Source organism: Excalfactoria chinensis, chromosome 14, assembly GCF_039878825.1.
Source record: "Excalfactoria chinensis isolate bCotChi1 chromosome 14, bCotChi1.hap2, whole genome shotgun sequence".
NCBI lineage: Eukaryota > Metazoa > Chordata > Aves > Galliformes > Phasianidae > Excalfactoria > Excalfactoria chinensis.
In genome coordinates this window covers 1261507-1283298 of record NC_092838.1, presented here as the reverse complement: position 1 = coordinate 1283298, position 21792 = coordinate 1261507, and the positions used below count along the sequence as shown (strand labels likewise).

The following is a 21792-nucleotide window of genomic DNA, read 5'->3' as shown; positions in this document are numbered from 1 at the left end:
GGTGCCCTGATCCTGTGCTGATCCCCTCCACTCAGTGTTATCAGGCAGTGGGATTTGCACTGCAGGCTCTTCCTGCACACAGTCCCACCGGCCTGGAGAGCGTGTAGCTGCAGGAATGGCCCCACTATCCAAATCCCAAATCAGTGAGCAAAGGTCAGATGAGATTTCCAGGAAAGCTGTAAGTGGGGAAGGCCTGGTCAGATGTGAGTCCTAATGTGGGCGCAGCCCAAGTGGGGACAGATGCTTTTCCAATCTCCTTTATAATGAAGGGCTTCCAACGAGGATGTAGCTCGGTCAGCAGGAATCTGAGGTTTCTCCTGACTCCCTAGAGAAGCACTGCAAGGTGAAGGTCTGATCACAGAGAGGGCACAGAGGCAGAAGGGGCTCAGGCTCTAGGACAGAAGGAAATAAAGGGCAAAGACACGATCTTTAACAGCTTCCCCAGCTTAAACCACGCTTGCAAGAAGAAAGCAGGACCCAGGGGGAAGCACCAGCACTGAAGAGAAATCCAAACTAACAGCAGCTGCCAGGGGAAGGAGCCCCAGGGAGACAGCACAGCCAGAGGCAGAGAGCCAGGAACCACCAGGGAGCCGCAGGAGCCCCATGTGTGCCAGGGGAGTGGAGAAGGGCTGTGGCAAAGGATGTGTGCAAGGGCCAGGCACTAGACCAGGCAACAGCAGGATCTAGAAGCTGGAGAAAAGCCATAGCTGAGCTCCAGCAAGGAAACACAGGAGAAGCAGGAAACACTTAGATGTATCTGAAGTGCTTTTAATACCAAGACTCAGCTACGATGAGGCCCGAAGAAAACTCATAGACTTGCATTCTACGAAAGATGTTTACTGTCTGGAACTTTAGAAAGTATTCCTGAGTCACAGCAACCCCTCAGCAGATCAAAACAGGCATTGTTTCCAGTAGGGCAGGATGCAGGCTTCAAATGGATACTAGGCTTCCTGAAGACACACAAAGCACACGCAGTGCCTCAGGGGCACACAGGTACCAGCAATTGGAGATTTCAGAGCAAGCTGGCTTGGCTCGGGTCCACACCAGAGCATCCAGCTCCAGCTTGCCAGATGCTGGACCAAGCACTGTATTGTGTCACGCTATGAAAGCAGCAGAAGGCAACAGCACGTGGAGCTACAATACAGATGATTCGTGCCATCTGAACTCAGCGAGGGAACATCCATCCCAACTGATGATGTTTGCCAGTGTAGCTGCATTCAGGCATTGTTAGCAGCACTGCAGAGCATGAGATGCTGTGGAAACAAGCTAGAGCTCCACCAGTATCTGTGCAAAAGCTGGTTGCAGAGGAAGGCACTGCATGAGGGGGCTAAAAACAACTGTACCATGTGGGCAGAGTGCTGCCACATTTAGAAGGCAAGAACCAGGCTGTGCATCCTCCGCGTGAGCAGAAACGCCCATGCAGAATCTCTTTGGATGTGAAGAGGTAGAGCAGCATTTCCCTTTCTGAGTTGCCAAAAGAGGCACCCAGTGCTGTGCTCCTTCCTCCCTCCATCATCCACCAGTGTAACAGCTCCATAGTTCAACAGCTTTTGCATCCTCTTCCCCACCAGCAAGAGCTGCCGGTGCTGCTGCCAGGCAAGAGTCCAGCCCAAATCACTCCTCAGGAGCTCCGCTGCAATGCGCCATCCAGGATCTGCTGGGCAATACGAGTCAAGGCAGGGAAGGCAGAGCTCTTGGGAAACTCTTGGATGAAGTCTCTGCCTTCCTCCAAGCTCTGGCTGAGTTGGGGATCCAAAGGAACAGAGCCTGAGGGCGAGGAGGAAAGAGAAGTGTGATTGCTTGTTCATCACAAGGCAAAGGCTTTGACTGAGGACTGAAGGAAGAACTCCTGCCAGAGGCATCTCCAGGAGCAGCAATAGGAAAAGACAACCACCACTCTCACTGTGTCCTCCAGCAGTTACTTCTCACCTCTCTCTGGTTCTGAAATACCACCAGACCACGGTTCTTCACAAGACTCTCTCCTGCTCTGCTCGCAGCCCCATCCATAGGGCAGGGTTCACCCTTCCGCCCCCATTCCTCAGGGCATTTCAGGAGGGCTGGGTGACTTCAGACTTGGTTGCTTGTCACCACAAGTTAGCAGCCAGAGGAGGCCCTGCTCATCACTGCCTCTGCTCCAGCAGGACTGGATGCTCACTGTGTCCAGTGTGGATGGTATAGAAGCAACTTCACCCTTCTTCTGACCTGACCAGCCTCAGGGGCTCACAGGGACTAAGAGCACAGCCCACCTGTCCTGGCGACAGACTGCCCCTCAAGCACTCCCATAGCACCACACAAGAAGTCACCAAGGAGGGCTCTGCTCCAGAGTCCACTCACCTAGAAAGGGAACCCCAGCATGTTTGGCCAGCTCTTCACCTCCCCCTTTGGAAAAGATGTTTGTGCATTCCTGAAGGAGAAAGAAAATAGCTGTGAGTCATAAACCTCAGCAGAGAGATCTGAGCAACGGGGAAGGCATTGCCTGCATACAGAAGTACCAGCTCCCATCCACCTTCCTGCCACAAAGGACCGACTTTGCCCCTGCCTTCTCCCAGCTCTGTTTCAGAAAGAACCAATGGCTTCTTCCAGAGCTCACGCAGCAGCTTCTCATCTCCCATCTTCAAGGCATCCTTGTGGCGTTTCACTGGTTTTCCACCTGAGGCACTGCAGCGTGTGACACCCAGACATGAACCAGAACCCAAAACAGACCAACCAATAAGCTCACCGAGCAGTGAGGGCAAACGAAACCACTCATGTTCTCAACAATGCCAAGAACTCGCAAGCCCGTCTTCTTGCAGAACGTCAGCTCTCGCCTCACGTCTCCCACAGACACTGCCTGCAGGGACAACAGGTAAGGACAGTCTGTCTGTCTACATGTCTGTCTGCAGCAGGAACGGACACATACACAAGACATGCAGGAAGGTTGGCGATGGGGATTAGGAGATGCTCTCTTGCTATTGCTGGCCATAGCTTGGACTAAGTCCTCCACTTAGAGGAACTGCACTGTCCTAGAGGATGGGTGATAGCATTATCTGGGGGTGCAAAGTCCCCCACTAACTGTGCCCAGAACGCATGCTCCAGCTCAGCACCAGCAGGCTGACCTACCTGAGGCGTTGTGACTAGGATTGCTCCCAGAGGCTTGTAGGGCCGCAGGGCCTCCACTGTGGAGATGTGTTCATCAGAGGTGCCTGGAGGCGTATCCACAATGAGGAAATCCAGTTCTCCCCAGGCCACATCAGCAACAAATTGTTTTATCAAAGCTACAAAAATAAAAGGTGTGCAATCTGAAGGATCTGAACCCAACTAAGGAAAACAGACCCACAGAACGAGGATCATGACCCAGAGAATGACTCGCCCATGGCAGGAGCCAGAATCGCCTCCAAGGGTGTTTGGAAGGACATTACTAACACTGAAATATAACTGTACCATTTTTCTTGGGTCCTCTCCACACCACAGCATCATCTGGCTTCTCCAGCAGGAAGCCAATGGACATCAGTGAGATGCTCTTCTCCTGGTCCACAAAGACCGGCACCCAGCCGGCGTCACACTGGTGCACATCATTGCCCTGCACCTTGAACATGTGGGGTATGCTGGGGCCACACAGGTCCACATCCAGGATCCCCACCTGCAGCGACAAAGCAGAGCCATTCAGATGGGCCTGAGCACAATCACAACCCCCAGCCCTGTTTCCTCCCCAGACAAAAGGAGGCAGCATCCTCCACTAGGCCAGGAACTAAAGCATTAAGTTTGAAGCACAACTTCAAAACGTTGCTTCAAGTTTTGACTTCGATCCCAACCCTCCTTCCCACCAAGGAAGCATCTCCATGATATTCACAAGCACTCTGGGGTAACTTTTATTCCAGGGACCCATCAGAACCTCAGAGGGATTGGCTCCATAGAACCTTTATGAAGTCCAGCCTGCCTCATTCCCACAGGTGCCCTTTGTGCCTGAACCACCACCACCCTTCAAGCTTGTCCATCTCACTCCACAAAGGAGCTTGTGTCTGTCAGCACACAAACCAGCAAGTCATTTCTCAGCATCCCGGTCTCAAAAGTAACAACAAAAGAAGTTTTAGATAGCATTAGTCTCCTGGCTAAAGGGGAAACGAACCGCACTGTTAGCTGTGGTGGACTCTCCTCCATCAAAGAAGCACAAACCATTGACAAGGGATCTTTATGCGCATGGGCGGCATGGAGGCCAAGGAGGATCATGTCGAGGTGATGTGGGGAAGGACCAGCCACAGACCAGCATCCCAGCCCTTCACTCACCTTCTTGCCCGAGTGCCGCAGTGACAGAGCCAGCTCAGTGCTGATGGTGCTCTTCCCCACGCCGCCCTTCCCGGAGAGCACCAGCAGGATGTGCCGCACGGCGCCCAGGTTGCTTCTCTCTGGGAGAAGGGAGAGCAGGGACGGACCTCAGAGCCCCTTCTGAGGAGCGTAACGGAGAGGGGTAAAGAGCTGCAGAGAAGAGCTGCAGAGAAGAGCTCCGCGATGAGCTCCGCGATGAGCTCCGCTCTCGTGCAGCGCAGCGATGGGAGCCCAACGGCCCGGAGCAGCTCAGCGCAGGGAACCGCGAACCACCCACCGGCCGGGACCGCGTTCCCGAGCGCCCCGTCACCGGCGGCGGTTGAGTCACCGGCCCGCCCCGTGCCGGGCTTCCCCACAGAACCATCACACCGCCATCACACCGGCACCGCGGCCATGGAGCCCGCTCCCAGCACGGCGGACCTCATCCGAACCTCCACCGACGGTAAGGAAACGAGGGAACCGGGCACGGGGCGGGACGGGGGTCGGCCGGGAGCGGAAGGATCCGGCCATGGCGGCGCGGAGCCCCGCAGTGCGCCGACACCGAGAGCCCCGCGCCAGGCCCGGCCCCGCGGCGCTGCCCGCACACGGACGGCGGGTAGGCCCGGGCACACGGCGGCTGCCCACCGGGAACGGGAAGCAGGCCCAGCCGCCTCAGGGCCCCGCCGGGTCCCGGCACCGCGCTGGGTCCGGAGCCGAGAGCGGAGCTTCGCGCACAAACAACCCGGAGCGGCACCGACCGCAACCCGGCACCGACCGCAACCCGGCACCGCTCACCCGCCGCCACCTCCTCCATGCTGCCGCGCGGCGTAACCCTCTTCCGCCTTTCGCCGGTTAAGCCCCGCCCCCTCAGACTGACAGGCTCCGCCTCCAATGGCGGGCCGCGCCCATCCCAGAGGTCCGCCCCCACGGGCCTCGCGACCAGTCACAGCCGCTCCCCTCCTACTCGCACCAGCCAATAGAGTCTGTGCTTTCTCGTCCGCGTTGGCCACCCAATAGCGCTGCTCCTCTGAGATAGACAAGCGATATGGCCAATGGCGTCCAGCATTCCGCAGGCACACCCCCCCTACTTGTCCCTCAGCCTTGAGCGGCCGGGCTCTCAGCCAATTGCAAGGCAGATTCCTGCAGAGGTAACCAATAGGCGGCCTGGGGGGCGGTGCTCCAAGCGGATTGTTTATGTCCCGGGAGGGGAAAGTAGGTCGGAACGCGGCGGCGGGGCCGGGCTGGGCCGGGCCGAGGTGGGCCCGGAACGGGGCCGGTAAGCGGGGCTGGGGCTGGGAGGGAGGAGCAGGGCTGGAGGGAGGAGGGAGGCCGAGCAGGGCTGGAGCCCGTAGGGCTGCGGGGCTCTGAGCGTTGCGGCCTGATCGCGCCTCAGCCGGGGGAGCGGAGGCCGTGAGGCAGCGCGGCCTGTGGTGAGGCCCTGACGGGCCCAAGAGCCTCCCCGAACACTCAGCTCTGCTCCTCGGAGCACCACGGCGCTGTGCGGCAGGAGGGAGCACGGGAACACCGCGGTGAACCTCAGCACCACGTCCGCACGGTGGGGAGGTGCCGTCCGGGTTAGCTGTGCGGCTCCGATATGGGCTGAGTGAGGGGAGCGGGTCCGAGCGGCAGCAGGAGGCCCAACTCTGCGGGTGTTGGGCATTTCTGCAAAGGGAAACTTCGGGAAGAACGGAAGGGAGCGTGGTCCCTTCCGACAGAGCTGTCACGGGGCGGCTGGGAGCTGGTTTGGCCTGTCGGGGTGGGAAGGAGCCTGTGGAAATCTGGTCTGCATAATATCCCTGTCTGGGCTGGGACGTGCAGTTGCTGCCTGCTGGCCTTGAGGCAGATCAGGACAACAGAAAGTTGTCTGTTCTTCGCCACAAGTGCTGTTAGCAAAGCATTCTCCACGTAGGCAGCTGCTCAGAGTTGAGCGATGTTCCCAGCAGCAGACACACGCAGCTCAGCTGACAGAGCAGTGCAGAGATGCTGCCCTTGGTTTGAATACCTGGGAGTTAAGAGGAAAGTTCGTAGAGCCTCATAGTGTGGGAGGAACTTATCCTGCTGTCCTGCCCATCAGGTGTGCGTTGTGCTGCTATGCTGTCAATGAGTCCGGTGCCATGCAGCTCAAGGCTGCTTCCTGCATAGGGCAGAGCCTGAGCAGAGTTTGGGAGGCAAAAGAGCCATACAGGCATGTGTAACCTCATCTCCTCACCTCCACAGCCTACCTCTCCCAGAACACCATGGCACGACGCACACGGAGCAGCAGGGCCTGGCACTTTGTCCTGAGCGGGGTGCGCCGCGAGGCTGACAGCCGGGCACTCGCTTTGGCCACAGGGGCACGAGGCTGGGGCTATGACTCCGATGGGCAGGTAGGTGCACAGCTGGCCATACCCAAACGAGACTGATAAGAGGCTGTCTGATGAGACAGGGGCAGCTGCTGTTTTTCTTCAGGCTCTAATGTGGGGCTTCTGGAATATCTCCTCAAGGCAGGGCTAGAAAAGCTTTTTTTTTTTTGTGGCATCCCCAGCTGCCTGTAACCTGCATGCTGAAAGCCAGCACTGTTAAAAGAGCTGCTTGGGCTGTCATGCTACTTGCACCCCTCCCCACCTCTTTGATGCTTAGAAGCTGTGAAGGCACAAAGGACGTATTGCATCCCAACACAGGGCAGTTAAGAGTGGCTCAGCCCTTCACCCTCCTGCATGGTGGGCCAGGCTGGGGCATGATGCAGCTGTGCTGGCTCTGGCATGAGCTTGAGGATGTCCACATGCAGCTCTGCAGCGCAATCTGATTGCTGGGAGAGCCCAGCTCTGCAATCTGGGGTCACTTGGCAGTAATGTTCCTCTGCTTTCTGTTGTAGCACAGCGACTCAGATTCGGAGCCGGAGTTTTCCACCCTCTCGCCCTCCATCCCGAGTGCCATCCCTGTGACAGGAGAGTCCTACTGCAACTGTGAGAACCAGAGTGAAGCTCCGTACTGCTCCAGCCTGCATGCCCTCCACCGTGTCAAGGACTGCCAGTGTGGCGAGGAGGATGAGTGTAAGGAAAAGGCTCCCAGAGCAGCTTTCAGAGTCCTTTGGGGTGCAAGGTGGGAGCAGTCCTGGTCTGGACGCACAAGCTGTACCTCTGCATGGATCACTGCTGTTCCATGGGGCCAGCACCTGATGCTCCTTTGTTTACATCTCAAGGCCACGTAGCCTTTAGGAAGATTATAAGCACGTGTCTTTGGTTGTGTTCCCAGGGCTGAATGCTGAACTTGTTAATGCGTCAGGGTTCACCTCTGGAGACTTGAGTTCAAATCCAGCTGAGGCCATCAGGAAAGTCAGCTGCCGTGGCCACAACCTTATTAATGCTGATCCTCAGTGCAGCTGGCAGGGCACTTGGGTGTGCAGCAGGGTTTCCTCAGAGTAGACAGGAAAGGCAGGTGAAGAGCAGGTCTGGGCTGGCTGAAAATGCCCCGGAGCATGGCAGAATTGTTGTAGCACTTGTGTTTTGACTTCAGTCCCTTCAACAGACGAGAAGTGAGTGTGATTCCCTCAGGAAAAAAAGATCTGAGGAGCCTTGTTAGTAAGAACTGACAGCAACAGGAAGGAGAGAACCATCCCCACCAGGAAGATGCAGAATAGTTCATGCTATAGGTACACAGCTTAGGATTTAACCCGATTTAAAAAAACCATAAAGCCTTGATGGGCCCTCATAACAATTGTTCATCTGCATTTGGCTTGGGAATAGCTCCCTGAGGGCTTTTGTCCACTCTTGTCCCTCGTGTCCTTCCTAACCAGATTTTGACTGGGTATGGGATGACCTGAATAAGTCAACAGCCACCCTGCTGACCTGTGACAACCGCAAGGTGAACTTCCACATGGAGTACAGCTGTGGTACTGCAGCTATCCGGGGCAACAAGGAGCTGGCAGATGGGCAGCATTTTTGGGAAATCAAGATGACCTCTCCAGTGTATGGCACAGATATGGTATGTAGAACCAAGTTGCTTATGGGCACTTAGAAATGCCCTGTATTCTCTGAATGGGACAGCAGACTTCCCTTGGTGTTTCATCTTGGCATCCTCACTTAGCAGGAAGAAACTGAAGCTGGAAGGATAAACAGTTTTAGGCCAAAGCCAAAGGAACTGTGACTAGAACCTGATTTTCCTGCTTCCCTGTACATCACCAGCAATAAACTTAACAAGGACTCTGGTTAGGCCATGCTGGCGCTCGTCCTCAGCCTGGGGAAGCAAACAGGCAGGCTGTGGTTGGCAGTTCTGCTGGGTGTGTGCTGCTCAGCACGGTCACTTCCTGCCCCTGGAGCTTCACCCCTGCAGGGCTGGTGTGTGTACAGCTGTGGCACCACTCTGTGGCTTGTGGCCACAGCCCAGCCTTACCACTAATGCAGGCCACAGCCCTGTTAGCTCTGCTAAGGCTGCACCTCATGGTCTGGCTCCTGGGCACTGTAATGCAGTGCTGGCCAAACTTTTCAACAGAGAACTTCAGCTCAGCTTCACTGGAACCTCTGACTTGTTAGGCTGTGCTTAGTGAAGGAGGGGAGACCTAGAGGGGGAGTCTCAGTTGTGTTTTGTTGCTGTAGAAGCTCCTGCACGCACTAAGCTCGTGTTCTTCCTCTTGACTTTGCTTCCTAGATGGTGGGAATTGGGACATCAGATGTGAATCTGGACAAATACCGCCACACCTTCTGCAGCCTGCTGGGCAAGGATGAGGACAGCTGGGGACTCTCCTACACAGGTAATGCAGTGTTAGGAGGGGGAACAGCTGAAACGTTAGCAACAGATGCTCAGGTTTAGGGAAGTGTCTGAGGGTTGGGGTGAATTTGTGGAGCACAGACTTCCTGCTGAATGCAAGATGTGTTGTTTTAAGGACTGCTGCATCACAAGGGTGACAAGACAAACTTCTCCTCGAGGTTTGGCCAGGGCTCCATCATCGGGGTGCATTTGGACACGTGGCATGGAACACTCACCTTCTTCAAAAACCGCAAGTGCATAGGTAAGCAAGGGCAGCTGCAGCAGCCAACAGGCACAGAGGCAGAATAGGGGAGCACTGCAGCTTTAGCTGAGCTCCAAGTTTGGTAGCAGCTGGGCTGCAGGAGAAAATAGTGGCAAATGAAGGATCAAGACGTGAAGTGAGCAGGGCAAAGGTTACGTTTGTTTAACAGATTTGGATTACAAAAGGTTTTCCAAGTGTTTTCTGACAGCTTTGTGGAGCTCAGAGTGGGTGGGAAGAGTGAGATCACCTCTGCAAAACTGATGTGAGTCCTCGATGCTGTCCCCTGCAGGGGTTGCAGCTACAAAGCTGCAGAACAAGAAGTTCTACCCCATGGTGTGCTCGACAGCAGCCAAGAGCAGCATGAAGGTGATCCGCTCCTGTGCCAGCTACACGTCTCTGCAGTACCTGTGCTGCTACCGCCTGCGCCAGCTCCTGCCTGACTATGTGGACACGCTGGAGGTGCTGCCGTTGCCACCAGGACTCAAGCAAGTGCTACACAACAAACTGGGGTGGGTCTTGAGCATGAACTGTAGCACATTGAAGCCTTCCTCCTCGTCATCAGGAAGCGACTCAGATAGCTCCTGTGGCTCAGACGCAGAGGCCTGCCAAAGGAAGAGATGCAGGAGGACGTGATGTTTCTTCAGACAGACTGCTTTGAGGGAGTGGGGTGGGGTTTTGTTGCCCTGTCTGTGAGGGCAGCCCAGGCCCGACGCACCTGTTTCTTCACGGGGACATCTGTTTCTACCTGTTTATGAAGATTTCTCTTGTGCTGGTTGGAATCTTAAGCCTGAACATTCATCACTTGCATTGAAAACACCTGTTGACCCAAAGAGGCATCAGCTCTGTGAAATCCATAAACTGCAGCCAGATACCTGAAGTTAATCTCCTGGTGATATGAAAGCCCTCACCTCTCTCTGAAGAACCTCTCTTTGCTGCAGACTGTCAGTAGAGGTGAGATTTAAGGTGGCTTCTCTATCTCAAAGCATACTTCTTGCAAGCTTAAATCAGTTCATCAGAGGACAAAAGGAAAGACCAGCCTCCCCCTCCCTCCTAACTGTTGTGCATTGGTTTGGTATCTGCAATGAATTCATCGCACTGTGGAGCATGATTGAACTGCAGCACTTAGGGAAATGTATTCTGAGAGATGCACCTGTGCCACTTGTGAAAGAGCAGTTACTTGAGAGAGTTGAACTGTTAGTGATCTTTCTTGAACACCCCCTCCATGACTTTAATTGCTTTGCATGTTGGCTACTGCTGCTTCTCCTGTATCAAAGACTATTAAACTGTAATAATAAAAGCATAAACTGCCTTTCATTCCTCTTAGGATCTTTAAAGGCAAGAATCTGAATGTGCTTGTCAAAAATAGCCATGCAAGTACAGCCAGCAGCCTGGAGAGGATGTTTTAAATGCAGCACTTGTTTGTCAGATCTGGGTGGGGTAAAGGAAGTTACCTTACCTCTGCCACATGGAACATCAGAGCCAGGCCTGGATGGAGCTTCAGCAGCGCCACACCGGCACTTGTAGCTTCAAACCAGAATGGAAGGCTGCAGTGTTTTATTAACGTGTGTGTTCTGACAACTTACTTTCAAACAGCCCCAAATACCCACCCCAGAGACAGAAAGTCAGAGCAGTTTGTGTGTGCAGGACAGCCACTAACTGAGACTTATGTGCTGCCTACAGCCGACCCCTTCTTGTACGTGCTGAGAAGCAATGCTGGACTGGAGCCTGGAACGCTGAGTAATCCAGCAGTGGCCTGGCAGCACTGCCAGCAAATGGCACACAGGAGCCTTCCTACTTTCTCACATTTGAGCTGCCCCAAGATTTCAGACAGGAAAGAGGAAGGAAAAGCGCTTTAGCTGCTCCTTGTGGATTAGGCCACAAGCACTGGCTGCGTGCTGAGGGATCAGGTATGTGAGTGGTGCTTCTTGCCAGCTTCCATTGCCCTGTCAGGGGACCCAGCCCAGAGCCAATGCAGCTTTAAGGCCCTTTAAATGGCCACATCTGGCCGTCCAGCTTCCCCTCTTTCTGCCCCTCAGTGCTAAAGAAGCTGCTGTGAGATCAAGTGGGCAGGCACACCAGGGCAGGGAGGAGCACGGTGCTGTGGCAGCACACTGTTGCAATCCCCTGCAGTCTGTCCTCCTGCAGTACTGTATGCCAGCTTAATTATGAGTTCTTAAATGAACACATCACTGCTTTTCAGGATGTTTTTCTGTGGCCTTTGAACTCTCTTCCGGTGAGTGGTACATTTACAGATGATTTAAGCTGGTGCCATCAGCCAGGTGCAAAGGTTATTGCGAAATGGGAGAGTGTTGAAATAAATGTGATAGGAAATGCCCTTCAGCTTGTGCCCTTCACAGGTTTCCTCCCAGCACTGCAACTGGGAACAAGTAGCCACCTGCTGCCTTTTCTGCTGGTCATTATGGACCTGCAAAGGCTTCATGCAAAGCTTTTTGCTGCACGTGCAGTTTGTTCCCCATGACCGTTCCCTTCCTTCCCACATCGTGAGTCTTTAAGCAAAGATGGCTCTTGCTGCTCTGTTTACAGGCTTTGAATGAGAACCTTAATTAAATAGGACAGGCTCTCTGTCAACCCATCTGTAGCAATGCTCCCGCCAGGAAAAACAGCCCTGCTGGATTTCTCCTCCCAGGAACTAATTCAAGCGTTAGCAGATGGAAGCACAAGAATCACTGGCAAGGAGGAGCTTTATTCTGAGGGTGCCCTCCCACCTTCACAGCACTGGTTGGTGTCACTTAGAGCAAACAAGCTGTATTTAATGAGAAGAAGCTCAAGGGGTTTCTGTGTCACCACAATCAGCATTACCAAATCCTCACAGTTTTGGGGTTCCTGATCCCTACTATCACTATCACAGCTATTTCCAAATACGAAGCTCAACATTTGCTTTAGCAAAAGAGAATCCCATCCTAATCCATTGTTTCACATGGAGTTTTCTGGAGCTTATTTGGCATTTCCTTGTGTTGGGAGCTTAGCCAACAGCCTCCCCTGCCTTGAGCTCCACGTACCCCAGGCTGTGGTTTCTCTCTGGCCAACTGGCTTTGACAGTTGATGAACTTTTTTCTAAGCAAGTCCAGCAGGACCCACCAGCCTGAAGAAACTACAAGCAGGACCTACAATAACAGGACCAAAGAATCAGGCAGCAGGACATTAGGAATCAGGACACTGCACAAAGTATTTGGCTCATTCAGCAACACACCTGACAGGCAGCACAGACTTACCACACAGTTATCTCAGCAGATAAACCAACCCACTAAGACTTGAAGCTCCTGCTCCAAACATGCTTAACTCTTTAAGGAGACAGCCAGAAGGATATAAAGCTGGGGCAGCTAAAAGAGGAAAGGAGAGCCAAGAGGCTGAAGAAAGCATCTATAACAAGACATTTATTGATGTGCAAGTCTATTCTGAAACAGAACCAGCTGTTTCCACAGGTTGAGCTCCCAGCAGCACTGCCATGCCAGAAGCAGCTCAGCAACTGCTGAGTTGAGCAGAAGAAAATGCCGAGGCTGACTGAAGTGGCTCCCAATCCCACTATACAGTCAGGTCCAGAATAAGGTCAGGGTTGGTGGAAACCATGAAGAGATAGATGCGGCGGGATAAGTCTGGCCCAACACGATGGTCTTTCCCACTGATGTCTGATTTCACAGGGATGTTACTCAGCAGCTGTAGTCTCTCATCTTCTGTGCTGCACCTTTCATAGGCCTTCAAGCACACACAAGAATGAAGCAGTTAACATGGATGCTCTAAGAGAAGACCCTACTCTCCACTGAGAGGCTCAATCCCGTCCTTGCAGTGAGGATCCCTGACTAAACATTCACCCAAACATGCAGGCATCAGAGGATAAAACTCAGAAGAATGAAGATCTACAACTTGCAAGCAGGCCTCACACATCTTTCTGATTTGCATGTTGCCCCTTCAGTATACAAGGAGGTAGCAGTTCTTCTGAATAGGGTATACTAGGGGCAGAGATCAAAGCTCCAGGAGAAGAAAAGTACATGTAAGATGGGCTGATGGACAAGCCGTGTTGAATACAGAAGATGGGATGCATACAGCAGACCCTCAACTGCCCTGGCTGGGATGGACAAACAAGAATGCAAATACTCTTTGAGCTGATCCTGCTTGGTGAGATGAAGGCAAAGAGGCCTGGAAAGGCCAGGAATAAGTAGCTGATACTGAAACAAAACAACTTAAGTCAAACAGCCACCCTCACCTGTCTGGAGAGCTGATTTCACACTCAGGATTTGTTTGCTCCATCAACAAAGACCTCTAAGTGAGGAAACCCCTCGCTGCCATCATCTTCCATGCAGCAAGATTTTAACAGGATAACGAGGGATTTGAGGACTTACCTGCACCAGGAGGCCAGGGGAAGGATATGCTTCTGCTATTGCTGCTGCTGTTGCAGGGCTGACTCTGTTAAACTGCTCGATTTGTCTCTTCCACACCTGCCATAGCCCTGTGCCATCCTTCTCCACTCGCAACCCCTTGCCTGACACCCCAGCCGTGCAGAAAGACAACTCCTGCATCTCCAACTGTCTCCTACAGAAAGACAGACTGCTAAGAGCAAGACCAGGGAACAGTGTGTGCACAGAGAACAGGCTGTGGATTCCAGATGCTGCAGCCTACCTCTAGCATTACACAGTGGGCTCCCTTCTAAAGCCCCTCTCTTCAGAACTAACACGTTTTACTCAACATTTTCTCTCCTTCCCTGGAAAGCTTCAGAACATCTCGGTGAAAAGGTTTCCCTAAGGTTCTTGTTTTCTCTCCATTCTTCACACTGAATCACAACTGCATCCACTGTGAGAGTAGTTGATTTCCAGCAACACAGAGGACTGAAAACAATCTAGTCTGAGTCCTAACATCAACCAGAACAGACTGGCAGACACTGGTAAGCATTCCTGTAGCTTCAAGTAAGGTGTTCCAAAGCTCTGGGCTTTGAACTTGTCCGATCCAGCAGTACAACTCACTTGTACGGGCGCCTTGCTATTGCTTTAGTCAGCGCAGAGACGTGCTCACCAAATTCCTGCCACGTGTCTAGGAGCTGTACATCAATGTTACCCCACAGCTGGAGCACCACCTGTGCCTAGAAGAGAAATGACAGTGGTTAAACATGTCAGACACCAATTGATGGGACAGAAACAGGGTCAGGAGGGCCAGGACAACCTGGGGCCCTCATCCTCCTTCATAAGCATGCTCCAACTTCAGCCAGCAGTGCTGCTGTCAGCTCTGACCACACAAAGCGCTCAGAGATAGGAGCAAGGAGAACAAAGGTACACCTCATCCTTCAGCAGGATAAAGACGGGCTGGGAGGTGAGGGAGGCCAGGCTGACTGCATGAGCTCTGTTTACACAGAAGAGTACTAAAGCCTGCTCATCCTTCTTAGCTCCCAGTAAGCCAGTGGGTCATCACCCCTCTTTGGGGCATATCCAGGCAGGACAGGAATTTAGTTTGAGGGATATCAAGTAAGGGTTTATATCCTGTTTGACCTAGTTTGTGATGGCTGTGGTATCACAAGGAGTGCTTCTGCTCTGCTGAGGGACACGGGCTTTGCAAGGCAGAGACCTGAGTGAGAACCAACAGCACCTTTCACAGTTAACTAAGCAGCTTTTTGGGGGGCTGGGGAGGGGAGGTAGGATCAGATCCAAACAAAAGGCTCAAACCCATGCTCATGGTCAGGGTGAGGGAGCATGCATGTGGATGCAACTTGATCCAAGCAAGCCATCGCTTTCCTTGTCAAGCATTCATTATGCAGAAGGGCACACTGGTGGGAGCCTTTTCCATACACTTCAACCACAAGTAACATAAAACTTCAAGGGGCATGAGAAATTCTACCTCCAGTATTTCCAGCTGAGTCATGAACAGCTCTGGGCCAGGCTGGGATCTGGGACTTTGCTCTCCAGGGCTCAGTGCCTGCCACCTGTTTTGCTCCTGGTTACACCTGTAAACAAGACACACAGCTCACACATATGCGCTGCATATTCACACCTCACACTGTCTGATAAAGAGGAAACAAGAGCTCTCCCTTGGGAAACACTCTAGATAGGACAGGACAGACCCAGCTACTGCAGCTGAGTTGATGTGGGGGAATCTGCACGATCACACTAACACCATGAAGAGGAAATTCCTCTGCTGTGCATGTACATGGACAGGAAGCACTCAGGTACTGGGAGCAACACGCGAATGATACGTTCCAGGAACAAAAAAAGGGCTTCAGGCACTGAACGTCTCACTTCATGAGCTGCACACCTTGCTAAGAACAGAAAGGCACTGCAGCCCTGCTTGGTGCACAGGGCAGTGCAGCAAGAGCTGCATCACTGCATCCTTCTGCCTGGTCCTGAGCTTTGTCTTACCCACAGACAACTTGTGACTACAAAATCCTCAGTCTGCTCTAAATTGATCTGCAAAATATATCTATAAGACAGCAAAACTGAAGTCCTCTTGAGCACAGACCTTGTGATTTACAGCCTATGCTGGCATCAAGCTCAGCAGCTCAGCCCCAGACACCTCCCTCCTGCACAGATGCTTCTTTCCACCCATAGCAAACTCCCCACACACCCCCAGCATGTCGCACCTGTAGGCATCCAGCCCAACGACAGCCAGGCTGTAGGTTTTGGTGGAGGAGCCCTCCAGGCTGGCCAAAGGTAACACTTGGTTCAGGTCAGGCTGACTCCCTGACGAGGCATCGACAAAAGTCTGAAGCAAAACAAATCACACCCAAGTCTGTAGCAGTTTTCCTCTCTGAAACAAACCCTCCCTATCTCTGGCTGGACAATGGGGGAATTCAGGACAATTTTCATCACTGGAAGCTGGCAGCAGCCAGTCTTAGACTGCAGCTGAGAGTGCTGCCTTAGGGCAGGCACAGCATGCCACTTCTGCTTGTTTTTCTGGCTCACCTTTCTCCCTGGAGTGTTAGCACTGACCTTCTCACAGGCACTGGCTATTCTAGCCTCTCCTCTATTCTCAGACTGCACTGGATGGCCTCTGAACTTCTCAGGGCAGGAGCACAGGCTGCCTAGACAGATATAAATAAATCACTGCATGATTGCACGCACATGAACTGACCATTAAGTTCTCTGCTTCCAAATGCAAGCATTTCTAAGGACTGCTTGCTTTGGCTGTTTCTTTCAAGGACATATTTTATAAGCACAATGAAAAGGGAAAAGCTAAATATGAGGAAAGGTAAGTCTGGTCTGTCTGATCTTCCTCTGAATCCTGTAGTGGGTTTAAGGGCAAATGTCTGCACATTATCCCTAGAGACTATTGCTGCGCTCTCGAATACAGCTTTATTTCAAGGTGGAGCAGTGGTAGTTATGAATGAACCCTCCCATGTCCACCAGGCACTCTGCGTAGGTCTGGCTCAGAGATCTACATTACCTGGGTTAGGGAATAGAGGCGCTTTAGAAAATCTGCTGGTTCCAGCAACACCAGCACCTCCTTCTCCTCTTCAGTCTCCACCATGCAGTCATCCTAGAGAAGAAGAAATAATTTCCAACACATGCAGCATCCAACACGTCTCCACATACGCAGTGCTTTGAGGGGCCATGTTAGATTCAGCTGAGACAGAGTTATTTTAATTCATGGTGTCTGATTTGATGCTCTGTTTTGGTTTTAGAAGAACAGTGCTGATAACACACCGATGTCTCCAGATGTTGCTGAGTAGTTTTGTATAGAGGACACCAGGATGTTTTAGTATTCTCAGCTTTTCCTATTGTCCTGCCAGTGAGGGGGGCAGGAGAGCAGGAGCTGGAGGAGACAGAATAAGGACAACTGACCTGAACTGGCCAAAGGGATACTTCATACTACATGATGTTATCTGGAAGGAAAGCCTGCTGTGGCTGCTGCTAGCAGTGCCCAGCATGAACACCAAGTCAAAGCTTTCCCCCCACAGAACATCTGCTGTCAAATTACATTGACAGGAGAGTCGATGAGGACTCACTGGGGCAGATGGGACGCTTGGCATATTTCTCCTCCAGGTAATGCTGCAGGGAATCGCCTGAGGCTCAAAGGAATGTTTACAGTCCAGGGAACTCAAAGCCTCGATCCAAACATCTGAGCCAGGATTTTCAAGGAAACCTGCGGAGAAATAAAGATCTCCTGACACGAGAAAAAAAGCTACTTGACCTGTGCTAACAGTGACGGTACTGCTGCTCCTCCACGGCAGCCCAGCACCATGTAACCCCACCACCAACTGCGGGCTGTCGGCCCGCCCGAGAGCGGCTCATCGAGCGGCCGGAGCACTCGGCTGCCCCCGGCTCCCCTCGGCAGCCCCCACAGCCCACCTGGATCCACGCACACCTCCAGGAGCCGCAGACACCGCTCCGGCCTCAGCAGCCGCCATGCTGCCGCCGCCTCCCGCTTCTCCTGCGTCTCCCGCTCCTTCTGCCGCCGTCGCTCCCGCCTCCGGGCCTCGGCCTCCCCGGCCGCCCTCCGCCGCTTCGGCCGTACGGCGGCTGCCGCCCGAGGAGAGCCTGCCGGGGCCGCGCTGGGACCGCGAGGTTCGGGCTCAGCCTCGGGTTCGGGCTCAGCCTCGGGTTCGGACTCGGACACCTCCCACGTCGCCCGGGCCCGCCGGCACCGCTCGCTACCCGCCATGGCTGAGCCCAGCAGCTCCGGGAGGCTCCGGGCACCGCTAGGCCGCGCCCGTTACCGTGGCAGCAGCGGAGCGCCCCTCCCCTTTAAAGTCCCCGGCGCCGCCCCTCGGCCGCAGCACAAACGTTCCGGGATGGGTGTGTGAGGGGGAAGACTCTGATCGGCGGACACATGAGCGAAGGGAGCGGCTCCTTTAAGAGCGCCGCCGTGGCCGCCATGATCTGCTTGGTGCTGGCGGTCTTCGCCAGCGTCTTCCACAGCGGTAATGCCGGCGTCCTTCCCGACCCCTTTCCTTTTCCTCCTTCCCCTCTCCTGACACCCGTGCCCTCTTGCAGCCCGTTCCGGTGTCGCCGAGCGCACCTTCATCGCCATCAAACCGGACGGCGTCCAGCGGCACCTGGTGGGGGAGATCGTGCGGCGCTTCGAGAGGAAGGGCTTCAAGCTGGTGGGGCTGAAGCTGCTGCAGGTGCGGGGCCGGGCGGGATCCCCGGTGTGAGCCGGGAGGCGGGGGGGGCTCCGCGGCCTCGTCAGGAGGCTGCAGGGCCGCGTGTTGTGTGCAGGCCTCGGAGGAGCTGCTGAAGGAGCACTACATCGCCCTGCGGGACCGGCCCTTCTACGGCCGCCTGGTGAAGTACATGAGCTCAGGACCCGTGGTGGCCATGGTGAGCGCTGCTGGGGAACGGGCATAGCAGGGAGGGCTCCGTCTGAGGGCCGCTGGGAGCCGTGCTGGGTGCGGGGCTGTGTGGAATCCCCACACAGTTCTGGTGGTCGTCAGAAATTACCCCCCGAAGGCTGTTTGCAGAAGGGCCCTTTGCTGGCTGTGCTCTGGGGGGCAGATATAGAGGATCTGATCTCGGGGTGAGCTGTGGGGGCTGATTCTGTTTGCTGCCCTGTAGGTGTGGCAGGGCCTGGATGTGGTCAGGATGGCACGCACAATGATTGGAGAGACCAACCCGGCTGAGTCCAGGCCTGGCACCATCCGAGGAGATTTCTGCGTTGAAGTTGGCAAGTGAGTCTGGCTTCTTGTGCCCTGAGTGTTGCTGTGCATCCCTGTCCTCATATTCCTGCTCAAGCCATGCAAGTCTGCATCAGCAGAGTTCATATCACTCATGTATTGACGTTAGACACAGTGACTTGGGTTAGTTTTACCAGAAGGGAGCAGCTTAGGTTTAGGTCTCTCATGCTTCCTGAGGTCTGTGTTCCCTACAGCTGAGGGCTTTGCTTGACAAGGAATCAGGACTGTCAGGCTGCAAAGAAGAATGGAGGAGCCCTCTGAGCCCTCTCCTGGAGCTGCTCAGCTCTGCTAGGCATTCAGGTCTGAAACAAAAGCCAAGCTGCAGTTCTGCAAGCGCGAGGGCTTCTCACCACTGCGTATTGTCCACTGGTGACCTCTGGTGGTGGCTGCAGCTTCTCTCTCCAGCCTTTGTGTACTTAATGCGAGCTGATCCCTTTCTTGTTTCTCTACAGGAATGTGATTCATGGCAGTGACTCGGTTGAGAGTGCCCAGAAGGAGATCTCCCTCTGGTTCCGCCCAGATGAGCTGACGTGCTGGGAGGACGTGGCTGAACGATGGATCTATGAGTGACGAGGCAGCCTGAGGGAAGTACATCTTCCTAACTCGGGCATGGGGCGTTTTCATTAGATCTATTTTGGCCCCTCAGGCTGGCTGTGGATTCTGCTGTGGTATCACATGTTGGGAGTTTCTCTTCTGTGTGTCTGTGGAAGGGTCCTGGGAGCTGGTCTTTGTGTTTGTAACTCAGCAGTTCAGCTCCCTGCAGTAGTAGCTTTTGGTTATATTTTTGTTTTTTCCCTCCATCTCCTGTAGTGAGTAGTTATCATTGCTGCTCAGTTTGCCGCAGCATCCCAAAGTCTGGAAGTGGCTCAAGGTCATTTATGAAGGAGAGTGAAAGCTGGGCTCCATGCCTGTCACTGTGCTGGCAGGCTTACCAGGCACAGAGGGACACACGCTCCTTGCCTTGGGGAAGTGCACTGCTCACTGCAGGGTAGTCACTGTCATCCACTTGCACGTTGGTGCAATCCCTCAGCAGATGCTTTCAAAGAAGTGAGCTACTGTGGAATAAAGTGCAAAGTGCAGAGGCTGGCAACCAGGGATGACCCAGCCTGGTGACACTCATTGCTTTAATGTGCCCCTTGTGTGCGAGGGGGAGGAAGAGGCTCAGAGGACCTTAGTTGGGCTCCTCCTGTGAACTGTTCACTTCTGGATGCTTACTGACTTTCTGTGACAGCAAGGCCTGTGATTAGAGAGGCTCAGAGCCACTTGTTTGAATGTATTCCTGTGTCCTTTACTCCTGTGTCCCATTTATGCCTGCTGTCCCTTTGTTTTCATACCACCATCCATTTAATTAAGCAGTTTCTGAGCCCTCTACACAGCCTGCCAAAATATAAAGGCAGCAACTGTGGCATTGCATTCTGCTGTGGAGCAGAGGTCTGGTGAAACCAAGTGTTTTATTGCATGTAGGCTGACTGAGATACTTTACTCATGTTCTGCAAGCTCATCTCTCTCTTGAGCTGGAAAGATTTGTATCTGCTGGGGGATGAGTGCAGTTCCTCAGCTCCCACTTCTACCTGCAGGCTGGCCTCGGGTGGTGGGACTGAGCAGAGAACTATCAGGAGTAATGAGGAGAAGGGACTCAAGGACTTCTATGAGTAACTGTGGCTTTCCTCTGCTGTCCAATGGCAACACACGACATTTCTGATAGCCAGAGCACCTCATGCCTTCAGGACCTTCTCCAAATGGTTGGTTACAGCTCTAATCATCTTTAAGAGATAAATCATAAATCATCCATGTGTTTTTATTTATAAGAAACTCTGGAGAGTCCCATCGCTTCTGGTTGTTGCTGGGAGAGCGGGAGGGTGGCTCTAGGTGAGGAATGTGAGCTAATGCCAGTTCTTCTGATGGAACTGTGCTGCTAATGGCAGCTTTTCTTTATTGCTCCACAGATGCACAGACAGGGCAACTAATAGGACAGGAGCAGTTTGTCAAATAATTCAGGAAGGTGATTATAAGGGAACTTGTATAATAGTATTCAGATTAGCGACCAAATAATGGTAACTAGCAAAGGCAGTGTGCTGTCTTATCCCTAACGTTCACTACTTTCCTATTCTGTTGCCCATCTATTGTCACACGCATTTCTTAAGTTATTTGACAAAATAAACCTGAGCTTGTTTGACCTGGATGAACAGTTGTTCTCATACCTGCTCTGATGCAGACCCCGTGATGCTGGCTATTGGGCAGTGGCTGAAGGAGTCCCTATGTCTGATCCTGGAGGAAGCAGTGGATGATACCATCCACAGGGGGGCATATATATATATATATATGGCCATGGGACCAAAGTACCCGAGTTGGACTTGTCAAGAAGGACCTGAGGGAACGGCACACAGCTGTGCTGGGGATGGTGAGGAAAAGGCTGTGCAGCAGAGGGCAGTGCACACAGCCCTGGGCAGTGCATACAGCCCTGCTGGAGCTCACACAGCGTTTGGACGCCACTCTCAGATGTGGGGTTTGAATGATCCAATGCAGAACCAGCAGCTGGACTCAAAGGTCCTTGTGGCTCCGCTCTGTTCAGGTTATTCTATAGCTTTGAAGGTACCGGAAGGTTGAGACTCGAACTAACTGCCTTCACACCAGCCCCGCTGTCACACCGACAGAACCTGCAGAGTACTCACAGCAGCTGATGTTATCGCCTTTATTACCTATTTATTACCTATTTATTACCTATGGCCCCGCTATGGTTCAGTGATGGAGCACCGACAGCGGGCTCACCCAGATCACCGTCTGAAGACCACACACCGAACTTTGAAGACCTCCGGAGCGCTTACAGACCTGGATCACGCAGCATCGGCTCCGCGGATGGCAGCAGGAAGGCGGGCTGCAGCCCCCCGATGTCCCGCGATCTACCGGCACA

At 53.5% G+C, this 21792-nt stretch overlaps 4 protein-coding genes across 9 annotated transcripts; 2 read left to right on the top strand and 2 right to left on the bottom strand.

Moving 5' to 3' along the window:
- Positions 1-589: 589 nt before the first annotated feature.
- NUBP2 (NUBP iron-sulfur cluster assembly factor 2, cytosolic) lies at positions 590-5173 on the bottom strand. Of its 2 annotated transcripts, none has more exons than XM_072349603.1 (7): positions 4927-5073; positions 4264-4382; positions 3421-3619; positions 3100-3254; positions 2720-2830; positions 2335-2404; positions 590-1767 (listed from the first exon to the last, which is right to left on the bottom strand). In XM_072349603.1, exons 3-7 carry the CDS (start codon positions 3572-3574, stop codon positions 1622-1624), a joined length of 636 nt encoding a protein of 211 aa, XP_072205704.1. In that variant the 5' UTR covers positions 3575-3619; positions 4264-4382; positions 4927-5073; the 3' UTR covers positions 590-1621. The 2 variants fall into 2 exon arrangements, with proteins under 2 accessions (XP_072205704.1, XP_072205703.1); XM_072349602.1 differs by lacking the exon at positions 4927-5073 and adding an exon at positions 5077-5173 and having other exon boundaries at positions 599-1767.
- On the top strand, positions 4479-11950 carry SPSB3 (splA/ryanodine receptor domain and SOCS box containing 3). 3 transcript variants are annotated; one of them, XR_011905314.1, is made up of 8 exons: positions 4479-4744; positions 6499-6647; positions 7136-7313; positions 8057-8244; positions 8908-9010; positions 9143-9268; positions 9558-11175; positions 11813-11950. XR_011905314.1 is itself a non-coding variant. In XM_072349598.1 (7 exons), exons 1-7 carry the CDS (start codon positions 4486-4488, stop codon positions 9899-9901), a joined length of 1347 nt encoding a protein of 448 aa, XP_072205699.1. In that variant the 5' UTR covers positions 4479-4485; the 3' UTR covers positions 9902-11193. The 3 variants fall into 3 exon arrangements, 1 of the variants encoding a protein (XP_072205699.1); XR_011905315.1 differs by lacking the exon at positions 4479-4744 and adding an exon at positions 5478-5557; XM_072349598.1 differs by lacking the exon at positions 11813-11950 and having other exon boundaries at positions 9558-11193.
- A 411-nt stretch (positions 11951-12361) lies between these two features.
- EME2 (essential meiotic structure-specific endonuclease subunit 2) lies at positions 12362-17871 on the bottom strand. Of its 3 annotated transcripts, none has more exons than XM_072349600.1 (8): positions 17557-17871; positions 17214-17326; positions 16652-16744; positions 15849-15970; positions 15110-15215; positions 14245-14360; positions 13627-13816; positions 12362-12982 (listed from the first exon to the last, which is right to left on the bottom strand). In XM_072349600.1, the coding sequence occupies exons 1-8, from the start codon at positions 17867-17869 to the stop codon at positions 12812-12814; spliced, it is 1224 nt and encodes a 407-aa protein (XP_072205701.1). In that variant the 5' UTR covers positions 17870-17871; the 3' UTR covers positions 12362-12811. The 3 variants fall into 3 exon arrangements, with proteins under 3 accessions (XP_072205701.1, XP_072205702.1, XP_072205700.1); XM_072349601.1 differs by having other exon boundaries at positions 12369-12982; positions 17214-17350; positions 17573-17753; XM_072349599.1 differs by having other exon boundaries at positions 12376-12982; positions 17214-17350.
- Positions 17872-17976: 105 nt separating this feature from the next.
- Positions 17977-21063, top strand: NME3 (NME/NM23 nucleoside diphosphate kinase 3). The gene is made up of 5 exons (XM_072349604.1): positions 17977-18128; positions 18202-18332; positions 18427-18528; positions 18763-18875; positions 19334-21063. The coding sequence occupies exons 1-5, from the start codon at positions 18038-18040 to the stop codon at positions 19449-19451; spliced, it is 555 nt and encodes a 184-aa protein (XP_072205705.1). The 5' UTR covers positions 17977-18037; the 3' UTR covers positions 19452-21063.
- The last annotated feature ends 729 nt before the right edge of the window (positions 21064-21792 follow it).